This window comes from Oncorhynchus keta, chromosome 7, assembly GCF_023373465.1.
Source record: "Oncorhynchus keta strain PuntledgeMale-10-30-2019 chromosome 7, Oket_V2, whole genome shotgun sequence".
Lineage (NCBI taxonomy): Eukaryota > Metazoa > Chordata > Actinopteri > Salmoniformes > Salmonidae > Oncorhynchus > Oncorhynchus keta.
Genome location: NC_068427.1, coordinates 28989118 through 29005589, shown reverse-complemented (window position 1 = coordinate 29005589; position 16472 = coordinate 28989118). Strand labels below are relative to the sequence as shown.

Below are 16472 nucleotides of genomic sequence, written 5' to 3'. Positions count from 1 at the left end.
AGAAGAGTTCAGAGTTTACATTGTCACCATGAAGTGGTGACAGAGTGATGGCCACTCTGATCCCACATGAACACCCTTTCCTGTTCCTGTTTTCCAGTTTCCCAGTTAACCACATGTTACTCAGAGCGGGGTTGTCCTATGGTTATTTTGCATACAACCTTCCCACAACGTTCTGGGAATGGTGCAGGATAGTGGCTTGGCTTTGGAACATTCTCAGCACTTTTTTAAAAATGTACAAAATAATGTTATTTTCTTGGTATTTCATTACTTTAACAGAATGTTTCCTAAATTCAAAAGGCACTCGCACATCTGAGCAATCATTTTTGCAGGTGCATGGTAACAGTTGAACAAGATGAAGGAGAAAGGAAACCTCACACTGCTCTTAATAGTATCACTGATCTTTAATAAGTTTACACATTGGCCTCAGAGCCTTCGTCGGAGCTTTTGTGAATTTCATAAAATTAGTACCCTTATGTAGACCTAGCGCCACCCACATCCGTTCCACATATTGAAAGGGGTTGGAGGCGAAGGAAAAACAAATAAGTGCTACCAAATATAACAACATGTATTTCATAAATATTCTAATAAAGTGTGTAAATAAGATCTATTAAACACGTCTGTAAAACCACAATGAGGACTTATCAAGTTTTCATTAATCATTGGGTACATCGTACGAAAAACATCAGAGTAATCTTAAATAGGGACATAATTTATGTTCAAATTCACAACATAACATACATAGACATTTCATCATTAAGACCTTTAGGAAATCATCTCCTGAGGGCGAAAATCCACAAATAGTCTCTTTTACTCAGAGTATTATTGATATCACCTCCCCTGTCTGATATCTTAACTTTCTCTACGCCACAAAAAGACATTTCATGCTTTAGGCCATTAAAATATACTGCGACTGGATAATCCCTGTCGTTTCTCCTGATTGAACTTTGATGTTCACTAATTCTCTGTTTGAGAGAAGAGGTTTTACCGACATAGCAGAGCCCACATGGACATGTAATAATGTAAATAACATGGGTGGTGGAACGCGTAATAATGTCATTTATTTGGAACCATTTTCCTGTGTGTGGGTGGCAGAAATATTCACACTTTATCATGTTGTTGCACTGTGCGCATCCTCTGCATTTATAGCTACCATTTGGTAGAGGGCGAAAAAGTGCATGGCTGATTTTCTTTTGGGTCTGGCAGTTGGCATGAACCAATTTATCGCGTAAATTGCGACCTCTCCTATACACAATAAGTGGTGGATTTTTAAATTCAGCCGGCCAAGTTGGGTCCGATGATAAAATATGCCAGTGTTTCTTGACCGCATCTCCCGAGTTGAAAGTATATGTAGTTGTGAACATTACGGAGTGTTCTTTAGCTTTAGTATATGTAGTTGTGAACATTACAGAGTGTTCTTTAGCTTTAGTATATGTAGTTGTGAACATTACAGAGTGTTCTTTAGCTTTAGTATATGTAGTTGTGAACATTACAGAGTGTTCTTTAGTTTTAGTATATGTAGTTGTGAACATTACGGAGTGTTCTTTAGTTTTAGTATATGTAGTTGTGAACATTACATTACATTATTATATTATTATTATTATATATAACATTACGGAGTGTTCTTTAGCTTTAGTATATGTAGTTGTGAAGATTACAGAGTGTTCTTTAGCTTTAGTATATGTAGTTGTGAACATTACAGAGTGTTCTTTAGATTTAGTATATGTAGTTGTGAACATTACAGTGTTCTTTAGATTTAGTATATGTAGTTGTGAACATTACAGAGTGTTCTTTAGCTTTAGTATATGTAGTTGTGAACATTACAGTGTTCTTTAGATTTAGTATATGTAGTTGTGAACATTACAGAGTGTTCTTTAGCTTTAGTATATGAAGTTGTGAACATTACAGAGTGTTCTTTAGCTTTAGTATATGTAGTTGTGAACATTACGGAGTGTTCTTTAGTTTTAGTATATGTAGTTGTGAACATTACAGAGTGTTCTTTAGTTTTAGTATATGTAGTTGTGAACATTACAGAGTGTTCTTTAGCTTTAGTATATGTAGTTGTGAACATTACAGAGTGTTCTTTAGATTTAGTATATGTAGTTGTGAACATTACAGAGTGTTCTTTAGATTTAGTATATGTAGTTGTGAACATTACAGTGTTCTTTAGATTTAGTATATGTAGTTGTGAACATTACAGAGTGTTCTTTAGTTTTAGTATATGTAGTTGTGAACATTACAGAGTGTTCTTTAGATTTAGTATATGTAGTTGTGAACATTACGGAGTGTTCTTTAGCTTTAGTATATGTAGTTGTGAACATTACAGAGTGTTCTTTAGATTTAGTATATGTAGTTGTGAACATTACAGAGTGTTCTTTAGCTTTAGTATATGTAGTTGTGAACATTACAGAGTGTTCTTTAGCTTTAGCAGGTTTTTTTTAAGCAGTTCATCTCGTGTTTTTCCAACAGAATGTTTCCTAAAAGTTCAAACATGGCTATATTCAATTTACATTTTAGGAATGTTCTAGCAATGTTCTCCAACTGGATTGACATTGGGAATGTTCTCAAATCTTTCAGAGAATGTTAAGAAACAACGTTCTTCTTTGGGAATTACAGTACATCAGCATAACATTGTCTACAGGTTTCCTCATGGTTCTATTTAAAGTCATGGTGTCAAATTGATCAGAGAACGTTCAGACATTTTTCATAAAAACCACAAGAAAACTATAGTAATGTTCAAAGAAGGTTCAAAGAATGTTATTTTAAAACATATACATTCTGTTCTTAGCATCAACAAAACTCCGTCTGTCCTCTATCTTGTTAAGTACAGTTGTGGCCAAAAGTTTTGAGAATGACACAATATTCATTTTCACAAAGTCTGCTGCTTCAGTGTCTTTAGATGTTTTTTCTCAGATGTTACTATGGAATAGTGAAGTATAATTACAAGCATTTCATAAGTGTCAAAGGCTTTTATTTACAATTACATGAAGTTGATGCAAAGAGTCAATATTTGCAGTGTTGACCCTCTTTTTCAAGACCTCTGCAATCTGCCCTGGCATGCTGTAAATTAACTTCTGGGCCACATCCTGACTGATGGCAGCCCATTCATACATAATCAATGCTTGGAGTTTGTCAGAATTTGTGGGTTTTGTTTGTCCAATCGCCTCTTGAGGATTGATCACAAGTTCTCAATGGGATTAAGGTCTGGGGAGTTTCCTGGCCATGGACCCAAAATATCTATGTTTTGTTCCCCGAGCCACTTAGTTATCACTTTAGTCTTATGGCAAGGTGATGCATCATGTTGGAAAAGACATTGTTCGTCACCAAACTGTTCCTGGATGGTTGGGAGAAGTTGCTCTCGGAGGATGTGTTGGTACCATTCTTTATTCATTGCTGTGTTCTTAGGAAAAATTGTGAGTGAGCCCACTCCCTTGGCTGAGAAGCAACCCCACACATGAATGGTCTCAGGATGCTTTACTGTTGGCATGACACAGGACTGATGGTAGCGCTCATCTTGTCTTCTCCGGACAAGCTTTTTTTCCGGATGCGCCACAAAATCGGAAAGGGGGTTCATCAGAGAAAATGAGTTTACCCCAGTCCTCAGCAGTCCAATCCCTGTACCTTTTGTAGAATATCAGTCTGTCCCTGATGTTTTTCCTGGAGAGAAGTGGTTTCTTTGCTGCCCTTCGTGACACCAGGCCATCCTCCAAAAGTCTTCGCCTCACTGTGCGTGCAGATGCACTCACACCTGCCTGCTGCCATTCCTGAGCAAGCTCTGTACTGGTGGTGCCCCGATCCCGCAGCTGAATCAACTTTAGGAGACGGTCCTGGTGCTTGCTGGACTTTCTTGGGGACCCTGAAGCCTTCTTCACAACAATTGAACCGTTCTCCTTAAAGTTCTTGATGATCCAATAAATGGTTGATTTAGATGCAATCTTACTGGCAGCAATATCCTTGCCTGTGAAGACCTTTTTGTGCAAAGCAATGATGATGGCATGTGTTTCCTTGCAGGTAACCATGGTTGACAGAGGAAGAACAATAATTCCAAGCACCACCCTCCTTTTGAAGCTTCCAGTCTGTTATTCAAACTCAATCAGCATGACAGAGTGCTCTCCAGCCTTGTCCTCGTCAACACTCACACCTGTGTTAACAAGAGAATCACTGTCATGATGTCAGCTGGTCCTTTTATGGCAGGGCTGAAATGCAGTGGAAATGTTTTTTAGGGATTCAGTTCATTTGCATGGCAAAGAGGGACTTTGCTATTAATTGCAATTCATGTGATCACTCTTCATAACATTCTGGAGTATATGCAAATTGCCATCATACAAACTGAGGCAGCAGACTGACTGTATGTTCAGGAGTGTTGGCTGCGCCCACTAGTTGGCCACACCTGATCTTAACGAGTGCTTGTTTCCTTTGAAATTGGGTCTGTTTGAATAGACTAAAATTAACTGCTTTGTATGAGTTAAAAATAACATCACGTGCAAGCTCCATCCTGGTGGCACAGTGGACTAATTCTATGGATAGAGAACAGGAGATCATAGGTTTGAATCTCACTGACACCATGCCACAAAATAAATATGTTTGCATGATTAATGCCTAAGCTAATTTATTTCCATGGGTCCTATCTGTGCTTGGAGTTCAAAACAGTTAACCTAAGCTAGCACTGTTATTAAAATTCTTATTGAAACATGTTCTCAGAATGTTATTTAATTAATATAAAATAAACTATAATTTCTGTTCTCAGAAAGTTAATACAACCTGCCAGGAAAACTTTAAAGGAACCATAGTAAAAAGTTCTCAGAACCTCCCTGCAACCTAAAGATTAACGTTCCTAAAACAGGCAAAATGTTCACTTCCGTTCTCTGAATGTTTAAAAAACTTTTAGTTTTACCGTTCAGGAAACGTATGGTTTCGTTACCAAAACCAATGGGAAACCAAAAACTTTAGTTCCCACAGCTTCCAAGGAACAAAATGTGCAAGCTTCGTTGGGACTTTATTGTGTGTGTGTGTTTGTATATGTGCGTGCATGCTTGTGTGCATGCGTGCTACTGCAGACAATATCACAATCCCTAACCCCACCCATATCAGACCGATGTCAATCTCTACACCAACATGAGAGCAACCCAATCAAACATCTGCAGAAGGTGATGTCACAAGGACCTGTGACATTAACAGAAAATAACAGTCATCACAAACTAGAGACAAACAAACACACAGATAGAGAGAGGAGCAAAAAAGAGAGAACCAGAGACACAGGCAGGTCCTGCTGTAGCAGAGGACTAGACTGGCTAAGACATTTGAAGGTATAGGCCTACAGCAACTAAACAATGACCCACACAGACACAGGGAAAAAACAACCTTCCAAAATGAAGATGAATGAAATGTAATGAAGTGGTATACTTACCTTTTACTCAGTGCTGAGGTGTGTTGAGTCTGCCCACAGAATATTATGAGAATATGCTATAAGCTGATATTGTTCCTCTTACTCAGAGGATGTTATTGGCTAATACAGTGAGAGAGGGAAGTGTGTGTGTGTGTATGTGTATGTGTGTGTGTGTGAGAGAGAGATATTCATGCCATAAGGCTAGTTCTGTCTCTAGAGTCAACATGCCCAGCAGCTATCACCTTCATTAGCCTGCCTTAACCTGCACTACATTCCACACACACACACACACACACACACACACACACACACACACACACACACACACACACACACACACACACACACACACACACACACACACACACACACACACACACACACACACACACACACACACACACACACACACACAAACCTCCCCTCAGGTTTCTCTAAATCAGGGATGGGCAACTTTGATGGGGTGGGAGCCACAAAAAATCTGAACTCATGGCCGCGGGTCTGTGTACCCACATCCATATCCACACATGCAGTCAGAGATGGCCCTAGCCTTTTGGGGGCCCTAAGTTAGTCTAGCCAATCTAAAAATGTTTAGCTGACATGGGCAAATTGAGTGGCTGTCAGGGACTGACATAATAACAGAAAAACTCCTAATGCACAACCAAATTTAGAAAAAATGCACTTTGTGTATTCTACTATTCTAACTCTCAGCAGTAAATTGGGCAGGGTATTTGGCAGGGTAGCTGGGGTGTCGGCCGCCCGCCACCTTCTGGCTGGCTGGCTGACTGCAACACTGACACAGTGGAGTACTGTCCTTGAGATTTACTTGGTTGCTTCCCAGATATAATTCATTATTTCTATGGAAAAAGACATGTGATACTTGAATAGATTTTGCCAAAAGAAATAAAAGAGTGATATCAGCCAGTGTAGGAAAGCCAAGTAACATTATGTCCAAATCCAACAGAACATGAAGATACTGCCACTTTCTGGACTTAACAGGTACTGCAGTCTTATTGACAAATACTACAGTCGACTCTGTTCTTACGCCCATCTAGTTTAAATATTTGAGATATTTCTTTCAAAGAGACATTGAATCAATATAACTGAGACGAGCAAAAAACCCACTAATACATTGTTTTCTCTACAATCAAGATCTGATACTGTATAGATTGTGTAGGTTACATGTAGAAGAAACAGAATACTATAACATAGTATGTGTTACCAAAGTATTTTGTTAGGCTGCTTTGTGGTTGTTGTTGTTTGTGTTGTCACCACTAGTGTCCCTAATGTGTCTGTTGCCATGTCTCTCTGCTCAGCCATATCACTTCCTATTTGGCTGCCTGTGTGTGTGTGTTTTTGTGTCATGGTGTGGTAGTAGATAGTGGCTCAGAGACCCTGGACTGTTTTAGTGTGGGGAGAGTTTGTTATGCAAAGCGTAATATGCTGGCACCTGGCAGGCATGACAAGTGTGTGTGTGTGTGTGTGTGTGTGTGTGTGTGTGTGTGTGTGTGTGTGTGTGTGTGTGTGTGTGTGTGTGTGTTAGTGGCTGACTGTCTCAGGGTGCAGTCCTGTGGTAATAGTAAGGGCTAGATTAGGGACAGGGCTAGGGAAAGAGTAAACTGTGTATATTACAACATATCATCTTTGTTTATTGTGTGGGTCACAGAAGGATACCAAGAAGAGGTTTTGGTGTTGGATCACTCACATTCCTAGACTGACTGACAGTCACAGAGAAGTTTGGGAAGCAGAACCACTGCTCTTCTCAATTCACTTCACCACTGCTGCTGTCTACTGTGACCACCAGAGGGGGCTGTATACATGTGTAAGTTACCAACCTTAGACTGAATAGGAGACTCCTCAATGTGGGAGTTAGCCAAGTACAGTAAGTGCTAATGTAACAATTTGAGGTCCTGAGCGCTCTGGAGCAGGTTTTCATCAAGGATCTCTGTGTACTTTTCTCCGTTCATCTTTCCCTTGATCCTGACTAGTCTCCCAGTCCCTGCCGCTGAAAAACATCCCCACAGCATGATGCTGCCACCACCATGCGTCACTGTAGGGATGGTGCCTGGTTTCCTCCAGATGTGACACTTGGCATTTAAGCCAAAGAGTTCAATCTTGGTTTCATCAGACCAGAGATTCTTATTTATCATGGTCTGATAGTCCTTAAAGTCCTTTAGCCGTTTGGCAAACTCCAAGCAAACTCCAACACTCCTGTCATGTGCTTTTTACTGAGAAGTGGCTTCCATCTGGCCACTCTACCATAAAGGCCTGATTGGAAGAGTGCTGCAGAGATGGTTGTCTTTCTGGAAGGTTCTGGAAGGTTCTCCCATCTCCACAGATCTGGAGCTCTGTCAAGTTTGGGGACAACTCCCTGACCAAGGACCTTTCCCCCCGATTTCTCAGTTAGGCCGGGCGACCAGCTCTAGGAAGCGTCTTGGTGGTTCCAAACTTCTTTCATTTAAGAATGATGGAGGCCACTGTGTTCTTGGGGACCTTCAATGCTGCAGACATTTTTTGGTACCCTTCCCAAGATCTGTGCCTAGACACAATCCTGTCTCAGAGCTCTATGGACTCTTCCTTCGACCTCATTGCTTGGTTTTTGCTCTGACATGCACTGTCAACTGTGGGACGTTATATAGAGGTGTGTGCCTTTCCAAATCCTGTTCATTTAATTGAATTTATCACAGGTGGACATCTCAAGGATGATCAATGGACACAGGATGCACCTGAGCTCAATTTTCGAGTCTCATAGCAAAGGGTCTGAATACTTATGTAAATAAGGTATTTCTGTTTTGTATTTTTTTTATGCTGTGTTCTGCTTTGTCATTATGGGGTATTGTATGTAGATTGATGAGGATTTTTTTATTGAATCCATTTTAGAATAAGGCTGTAATGTAACAAAATGTGGAAAAGGGGAAGGGGTCTGAATACTTTCCGAATGCAATGTAAGTGCTTGGATTTTTTCAACTTTGGAGAATCTCTCGTAAAATGGGTAAAATGTACATACAACAATCTTCTATGACAAAAAATAAATAACAGTTACTTCTCTTTGAATTGCCAAGAGGTGTAAAACAAGGTTGTTCTTTGTCACCATACCTATTTAATATGGCCATTGAACTGTTAGCTTTAAAATCAGATCAACAATAACTTTATGGGGCTAAAAAGGAATGGATTAGAGACAAAAGTATCAATGTACACCAATGATTAAAGCATTCTCTTGAGACCTCAATCTTCATCCTTGAAGAGCCTTATTGAAGACCTGGATAATGGTCCAGTTTCTCTGGACTAAAACTCAACTATGATAAGTATACTATATTATGGATTGGGTCTCCAATAGATACAGTGGGGCAAAAATACTTTTTTGCCCCACTGTACAAGCTTAAAATTTCGATGTGGTCTCCCAATTAAATGGGCGGATGGTGAAGTTGATGTGCTTGGTGTTAGGGGTGCTGCCAGGGATTTTGGGCCCCATGAAAAGATATCACATTGGGCCCCACCACCACCACAGGCCACACCAACCCTGCGTTAACATCCTGAGAATCAAGATGTTAACTTATATTTACTGATTGCTGTAACCACACACCTCCAGAACCCAATCAAAGCCTTAAATAACTCTACCTTTGCAGGCTTGCAACTCTCTTGTAGTCCAAAATTTACTGTGCGATATTTACTGACACTGAGCTGTGAAAATATAACACTGTGCAGACATGCATGCAACATTCTGCATACAGTGGAATTCACTATTTGATGCAAGACTGATGCCCTCTATAAGAAATGTGCTAAAGGCCATCTTTTACAGTCTAAATGTCATTTGAATGGTAAAATACTTGAATCTTAACATTAAAATAAATATAATTTAAATATACATTAACCATTAACGGTCACAGGGAGTGTGAAAAATATACGTAAAGAAATGCACACTTCTACAGAAATGCTTTGCAGCTGCATCTTACAAATTGCATTCAGGAGACCAAGAGGGGACAAGTTAGGGGGGGAAGTGTCAGCATATACAGTGTTCAGGTGTCAGGAGACCAAGAGGGAACAAGTGGCAGCATATACAGTGTTCAGGTGTCAGGAGACCAAGAGGGAACAAGTGGCAGCATATACAGTGTTCAGGTGTCAGGAGACAAAGAGGGGACAAGTGGCAGCATATACAGTGTTCAGGTGTCAGGAGACCAAGAGGGGACAAGTGGCAGCATATACAGTGTTCAGGTGTCAGGAGACCAAGAGGGGACAAGTGGCAGCATATACAGTGTTCAGGTGTCAGGAGACCAAGAGGGAACAAGTGGCAGCATATACAGTGTTCAGGTGTCAGGAGACCAAGAGGGAACAAGTGGCAGCATATACAGTGTTCAGGTGTCAGGAGACCAAGAGGGAACAAGTGGCAGCATATACAGTGTTCAGGTGTCAGGAGACCAAGAGGGGACAAGTGGCAGCATATACAGTGTTCAGGTGTCAGGAGACCAAGAGGGAACAAGTGGCAGCATATACAGTGTTCAGGTGTCAGGAGACCAAGAGGGAGGGACAAGTTAGGGGGAAGTGTCAGCATATACAGTGTTCAGGTGTCAGGAGACAAGAGGGGACAAGTTAGGGGGAAGTGGCAGCATTTACAGTGGTTCAGGTGTCAGGAGACCAAGAGGGAACAAGTGGCAGCATATACAGTGTTCAGGTGTCAGGAGACCAAGAGGGAACAAGTGGCAGCATATACAGTGTTCAGGTGTCAGGAGACCAAGAGGGGACAAGTGTAGGTGTCAGGAGACCAAGTGTCAGCATATACAGTGTTCAGGTGTCAGGAGACCAAGAGGGAACAAGTGGCAGGACAGTGTTCAAGTTAGGGGGAAGTGGCAGCATATACAGTGTTCAGGTGTCAGGAGACCAAGAGGGGACAAGTTAGGGGGGGGAAGTGGCAGCATATACAGTGTTCAGGTGTCAGGAGACCAAGAGGGGACAAGTTAGGGGGGAAAGTGGCAGCATATACAGTGTTCAGGTGTCAGGAGACCAAGAGGGAACAAGTGGCAGCATATACAGTGTTCAGGTGTCAGGAGACCAAGAGGGGACAAGTGGCAGCATATACAGTGTTCAGGTGTCAGGAGACCAAGAGGGGACAAGTGGCAGCATATACAGTGTTCAGGTGTCAGGAGACCAAGAGGGGACAAGTGGCAGCATATACAGTGTTCAGGTGTCAGGAGACCAAGAGGGAACAAGTGGCAGCATATACAGTGTTCAGGTGTCAGGAGACCAAGAGGGGACAAGTGGCAGCATATACAGTGTTCAGGTGTCAGGAGACCAAGAGGGAACAAGTTAGGGGGGGAAGTGTCAGCATATACAGTGTTCAGGTGTCAGGAGACCAAGAGGGGACAAGTGGCAGCATATACAGTGTTCAGGTGTCAGGAGACCAAGAGGGGACAAGTGGCAGCATATACAGTGGTTCAGGTGTCAGGAGACCAAGAGGGGACAAGTGGCAGCATATACAGTGTTCAGGTGTCAGGAGACCAAGAGGGGACAAGTGGCAGCATATACAGTGTTCAGGTGTCAGGAGACCAAGAGGGAACAAGTTAGGGGGGGAAGTGTCAGCATATACAGTGTTCAGGTGTCAGGAGACCAAGAGGGGACAAGTGGCAGCATATACAGTGTTCAGGTGTCAGGAGACCAAGAGGGGACAATGTTAGGGGGGAAGTGGCAGCATTTACAGTGTTCAGGTGTCAGGAGACCAAGAGGGGACAAGTTAGGGGGGAAGTGGCAGCATATACAGTGTTCAGGTGTCAGGAGACCAAGAGGGAACAAGTGGCAGCATTTACAGTGGTTCAGGTGTCAGGAGACCAAGAGGGAACAAGTGGCAGAATATACAGTGTTCAGGTGTCAGGAGACCAAGAGGGGACAAGTGGCAGAATATACAGTGTTCAGGTGTCAGGAGACCAAGAGGGGACAAGTGGCAGCATATACAGTGTTCAGGTGTCAGGAGACCAAGAGGGGACAAGTTAGGGGGGAAGTGGCAGCATATACAGTGTTCAGGTGTCAGGAGACCAAGAGGGAACAAGTGGCAGCATTTACAGTGGTTCAGGTGTCAGGAGACCAAGAGGGAACAAGTGGCAGAATATACAGTGTTCAGGTGTCAGGAGACCAAGAGGGGACAAGTGGCAGAATATACAGTGTTCAGGTGTCAGGAGACCAAGAGGGGACAAGTGGCAGCATATACAGTGTTCAGGTGTCAGGAGACCAAGAGGGAACAAGTGGCAGCATATACAGTGTTCAGGTGTCAGGAGACCAAGAGGGGACAAGTTAGGGGGGAAGTGGCAGCATTTACAGTGGTTCAGGTGTCAGGAGACCAAGAGGGAACAAGTGGCAGCATATACAGTGTTCAGGTGTCAGGAGACCAAGAGGGAACAAGTGGCAGCATATACAGTGTTCAGGTGTCAGGAGACCAAGAGGGGACAAGTTAGGGGGGGAAGTGTCAGCATTTACAGTGGTTCAGGTGTCAGGAGACCAAGAGGGAACAAGTGGCAGCATATACAGTGTTCAGGTGTCAGGAGACCAAGAGGGGACAAGTGGCAGCATATACAGTGTTCAGGTGTCAGGAGACCAAGAGGGGACAAGTTAGGGGGAAGTGGTGTCAGGAGACCAAGAGGGAACAAGTGGCAGCATATACAGTGTTCAGGTGTCAGGAGACAAAGAGGGGACAAGTGGCAGCATATACAGTGTTCAGGTGTCAGGAGACCAAGAGGGAACAAGTGGCAGCATATACAGTGTTCAGGTGTCAGGAGACCAAGAGGGGACAAGTGTGTTCAGGTGTCAGGAGACCAAGAGGGGACAAGTGGCAGCATATACAGTGTTCAGGTGTCAGGAGACCAAGAGGGGACAAGTGGCAGCATATACAGTGTTCAGGTGTCAGGAGACCAAGTGGCAGCATATACAGTGTTCAGGTGTCAGGAGACCAAGAGGGAACAAGTGGCAGCATATACAGTGTTCAGGTGTCAGGAGACCAAGAGGGGACAAGTGGCAGCATATACAGTGTTCAGGTGTCAGGAGACCAAGAGGGGACAAGTTAGGGGGAAGTGTCAGCATATACAGTGTTCAGGTGTCAGGAGACCAAGAGGGGACAAGGGGACAAGTTCAGGGACCAAGAGGGGACAAGTGAAGTGTCAGCATATACAGTGGTTCAGGTGTCAGGAGACCAAGAGGGGACAAGTGGCAGCATATACAGTGTTCAGGTGTCAGGAGACAAAGAGGGGACAAGTGGCAGCATATACAGTGTTCAGGTGTCAGGAGACCAAGAGGGGACAAGTTAGGGGGGGAAGTGTCAGCATATACAGTGTTCAGGTGTCAGGAGACCAAGAGGGGACAAGTGGCAGCATATACAGTGTTCAGGTGTCAGGAGACCAAGAGGGGACAAGTGGCAGCATATACAGTGTTCAGGTGTCAGGAGACCAAGAGGGGACAAGTGGCAGCATATACAGTGTTCAGGTGTCAGGAGACCAAGAGGGAACAAGTTAGGGGGGGAAGTGTCAGCATATACAGTGTTCAGGTGTCAGGAGACCAAGAGGGGACAAGTTAGGGGGGGAAGTGTCAGCATATACAGTGTTCAGGTGTCAGGAGACCAAGAGGGGACAAGTTAGGGGGGGAAGTGGCAGCATATACAGTGGTTCAGGTGTCAGGAGACCAAGAGGGAACAAGTGGCAGCATATACAGTGGTTCAGGTGTCAGGAGACCAAGAGGGGACAAGTGGCAGCATATACAGTGTTCAGGTGTCAGGAGACCAAGAGGGAACAAGTGGCAGCATATACAGTGTTCAGGTGTCAGGAGACCAAGAGGGGACAAGTTAGGGGGGAAAGTGGCAGTGGTGTGGAACCTAATGTCCAAGCCACTTATGATGTTGTCCATAGCAGTAAAAAACACGGTCTCATCATGGAATCTCTTATTTTTCTTCTAAATTTCTTCTAAGTATTGTTGTCCGTTAGTTTACAATCAGGGGAGGGATGGTACACTCTTTCAAAAAAGGGTTCCAAAAGGGATCTGCGGCTGTCCCCATAGGAGAACCCTTTTTGATTCCAGGTAGAACTATTTTAGGTGCAATGTAGATCCCTCTGTGGAAAGGGTTCTATATGGAACACAAAAGGGTTTTACCTGGAACCAAAGGGGGTTCTTCAATGGCGTTCTGCTATGGGGACAGGAAGAAAAACCAAGGTATTAAAAAATGTGTAAATATATAAATATGTGTGACAGCTACATAATTTATCTGACTGACAGTAGCTCTGATGTCCAATGTTCCCACTGAGCTCATTCCTGCTCAGGGTGGAGTGGAGCAGAGAGAGAACTGTGATGTCCAATGTTCCCACTGAGCTCATTCCTGCTCAGGGTGGAGCAGAGAGAGAGAGAACTGTGATGTCCAATGTTCCCACTGAGCTCATTCCTGCTCAGGGTGGAGTGGAGCAGAGAGAGAACTGTGATGTCCAATGTTCCCACTGAGCTCATTCCTGCTCAGGGTGGAGCAGAGAGAGAGAGAACTGTGATGTCCAATGTTCCCACTGAGCTCATTCCTGCTCAGGGTGGAGTGGAGCAGAGAGAGAACTGTGATGTCCAATGTTCCCACTGAGCTCATTCCTGCTCAGGGTGGAGCAGAGAGAGAGAGAACTGTGATGTCCAATGTTCCCACTGAGCTCATTCCTGCTCAGGGTGGAGTGGAGCAGAGAGAGAACTGTGATGTCCAATGTTCCCACTGAGCTCATTCCTGCTCAGGGTGGAGCAGAGAGAGAGAGAACTGTGATGTCCAATGTTCCCACTGAGCTCATTCCTGCTCAGGGTGGAGCAGAGAGAGAGAGAACTGTGATGTCCAATGTTCCCACTGAGCTCATTCCTGCTCAGGGTGGAGTGGAGCAGAGAGAGAGAGAACTGTGATGTCCAATGTTCCCACTGAGCTCATTCCTGCTCAGGGTGGAGCAGAGAGAGAGAGATGTAGAAAGAGAGAGACTCAGGAGACTAGAAGGACATCCGCTCTCCACATCATGACCTTTCAATTCAATTCAAAGAGCTTTATTGGCATGGGAAACATATATTTGCATTGCCAAAACAACTTCTCTCTGCGTCTCAGCCATGACAAAGACCCCTCTCTCTTTCCCTCCCTCCCTCCCTCCCTCCCTCCCTCCCTCCACCCACCAACCCCATTCCCTCTCCTTTTCCCCAACTGTAAACAACTCAGGAAAGGAAGTTATACAAGCAAAGTGTGTGTGTGTTTGTGACATTTTTACTTTTGACTAATTTATCAGACGCTCTTATCCAGAGCGACGTACAGTAGTGAGTGGACACATTTGAGTACATTTTTGTACTGGTCGGGGGAATGTGCCCCAGTGAACATGATAAAACAGTTTCCTTCCTGACAGGAGCAGAGATCCCTGCATCTAAATAAAGTAACACACACACACACACACACACACACACACACACACACACACACACACACACACACACACACACACACACACACACACACACACACACACACACACACACACACACACACACACACACACACAGGGGGTAATTAACAGGCAGGAAGCGGATCTGCTGAAAAATGTCTCAGGGGGTCGAATGGAACTGCGGTAACGACTAACAACTAAGGACTGATGGAGAGAGATAGCGTCATCACATTCACTGCGCCAGACCTGAACAGTATGGATATGCAGCTCCTAGCCAGTACTGTATGTTATTTGAAACTGGGTAGTTAGAGCCATGAATGCTGATTGGTTGAAATCTGTGGTATATCAGACAATACACCATGGGTATTAAGCAAAATTACTTATTTACTGTTCTAATTTCATTGGTAATCAGTTTATAATAGTAATAAGGCACCTCTGGATTGGTTGCGTTGTGCCTAAGAACAGGGCTTAGCAGTGGCATATTGGCCTGCACCACAACACCTTGGAACATTTTGCATAAAAGACTGAGTTTTTTACTTTTACTGTTGAAAAGCGATATCCTAAGTACAAATACAGTAAAGTACAAACACTAAAGGGTAAAAAAAACACAACGGCAAACTTCAAGGAGTAGGGCATTCAAGGAGTAGGGCATTCAAAGAGTAGGGCATTCAAGGAGTAGGGCATTCAAGGAGTTGGTCTGATGGGAATCTGATGTCGTCAGTCAGGGTTGCTTGAGGAATTACAATAGAGGAGCAACAGAGAACAAAAGAGGAAAGGTGCAGTAATATCTAACAAGTAATATCTAACAATACACACAAATCTAAGTGAAGGAATGGAGAATATATAAATATATGGACGAGCAATGTCAGAGCGGCATAGACTAAGATACAGTAGAATAGAATACAGTATATACATATGAGATTAAAGTGGCCAGTGATTTCAAGTCTATGTATATAGGGCAGCAGCCTCTAAGGAAATGGTGAAGGTTATTTAACAGTCTGATGGACTTGAAATAGAAGCTGTTTTTCAGTCTTTTGGTCCCATCTTGATGCACCTGTACTGACCACGCCTTCTGGATGATAGAGGGGTCAACAGGCAGTGGCTCGGGTGGTTGTTGTCCTTCATTGTCTTTTTGACCTTTCTGTGATATCGGGTGCTGTAGGTGTCCTGGAGGGCAGGTATTTTGCCCCCGGTGATGCGTTGGCCAGACCGCACTACCCTCTGAAGAGCCCTGCAGTTGCGGGAGGTGCAGTTGCCGTACCAGGCGGTGATACAGCCCGATAGGATGCTCTCAATTGTGCATCTGTAAAAGTTTGTGAGGGTTTTAGGGGCCAGGTCTCCTGAGATTGAAGAGGTGCTGTTGCACCTTCTTCACCACACTGTCTGTGTGGACCATTTCAGTTTGTCAGTGATGTGTACGCCGAGGAACTTGAAGATTTACACCTTCTCCACTGCGGTCCCATCGATGTGGATAGGGGGGGGCTGCTCCCTCTGCTGTTTCCTGAAGTCCACGATCAGCTCCTTTGTTTTGTTGATGTTGAAAGAGAGGTTATTTTCCTGGTACCACTCTCCCAGGGCCCTCACCTCCTCCCTGCAGGCTGTCTCGTCACTGTTGATAATCAAGCCTACTACTGTTGTGTCATCAGCAAACATGATGATTGAGTTGGAGGCGTGCATGG

The 16472-nt window shown here is 43.8% G+C and overlaps 2 protein-coding genes across 52 annotated transcripts in view; one reads left to right on the top strand and one right to left on the bottom strand.

Annotated features, from left to right (window-relative positions):
• The window catches only part of LOC118379949 (LIM and senescent cell antigen-like-containing domain protein 1), a 91334-nt gene that overhangs the window by 67573 nt on the left and 7289 nt on the right, over nt 1-16472 (bottom strand). Inside the window, exon 1 of one of the 2 annotated variants that reach the window (XM_052522497.1) lies at nt 5405-5551. The exons of the other annotated variant lie outside the window; for it this stretch is intronic. The gene's annotated coding sequence lies outside the window, so the exon portion shown is untranslated. Of the gene's footprint in view, nt 1-5404; nt 5552-16472 lie in introns of those variants that run through there. 2 annotated transcript variants of the gene reach the window in all.
• On the top strand, nt 5797-14479 carry LOC127931109 (axoneme-associated protein mst101(2)-like). 50 transcript variants are annotated; one of them, XM_052522489.1, is made up of 8 exons: nt 5797-9883; nt 10371-10562; nt 10865-11021; nt 11083-11239; nt 11541-11745; nt 12352-12399; nt 12640-12844; nt 13078-14479. In XM_052522489.1, the coding sequence occupies exons 1-4, from the start codon at nt 9297-9299 to the stop codon at nt 11110-11112; spliced, it is 966 nt and encodes a 321-aa protein (XP_052378449.1). In that variant the 5' UTR covers nt 5797-9296; the 3' UTR covers nt 11113-11239; nt 11541-11745; nt 12352-12399; nt 12640-12844; nt 13078-14479. The 50 variants fall into 50 exon arrangements, with proteins under 50 accessions (XP_052378449.1, XP_052378441.1, XP_052378433.1 ...); XM_052522481.1 differs by having other exon boundaries at nt 10371-10658; XM_052522473.1 differs by having other exon boundaries at nt 10371-10658; nt 10817-11021.

What these genes read in the sequence shown, in the direction of transcription:
- LOC127931109 (XM_052522440.1), top strand. Translation starts at nt 9,297, where the DNA reads ATGCACACTTCTACAGAAATGCTTTGCAGCTGCATCTTACAAATTGCA. An exon ending in GCAGCATATACAGTGTTCAG is followed by an intron (nt 11,022 to 11,082) that starts GTGTCAGGAGAC and finishes TACAGTGTTCAG; the next exon opens with GTGTCAGGAGACCAAGAGGG. An exon ending in GCAGCATATACAGTGTTCAG is followed by an intron (nt 12,797 to 12,966) that starts GTGTCAGGAGAC and finishes TACAGTGTTCAG; the next exon opens with GTGTCAGGAGACCAAGAGGG.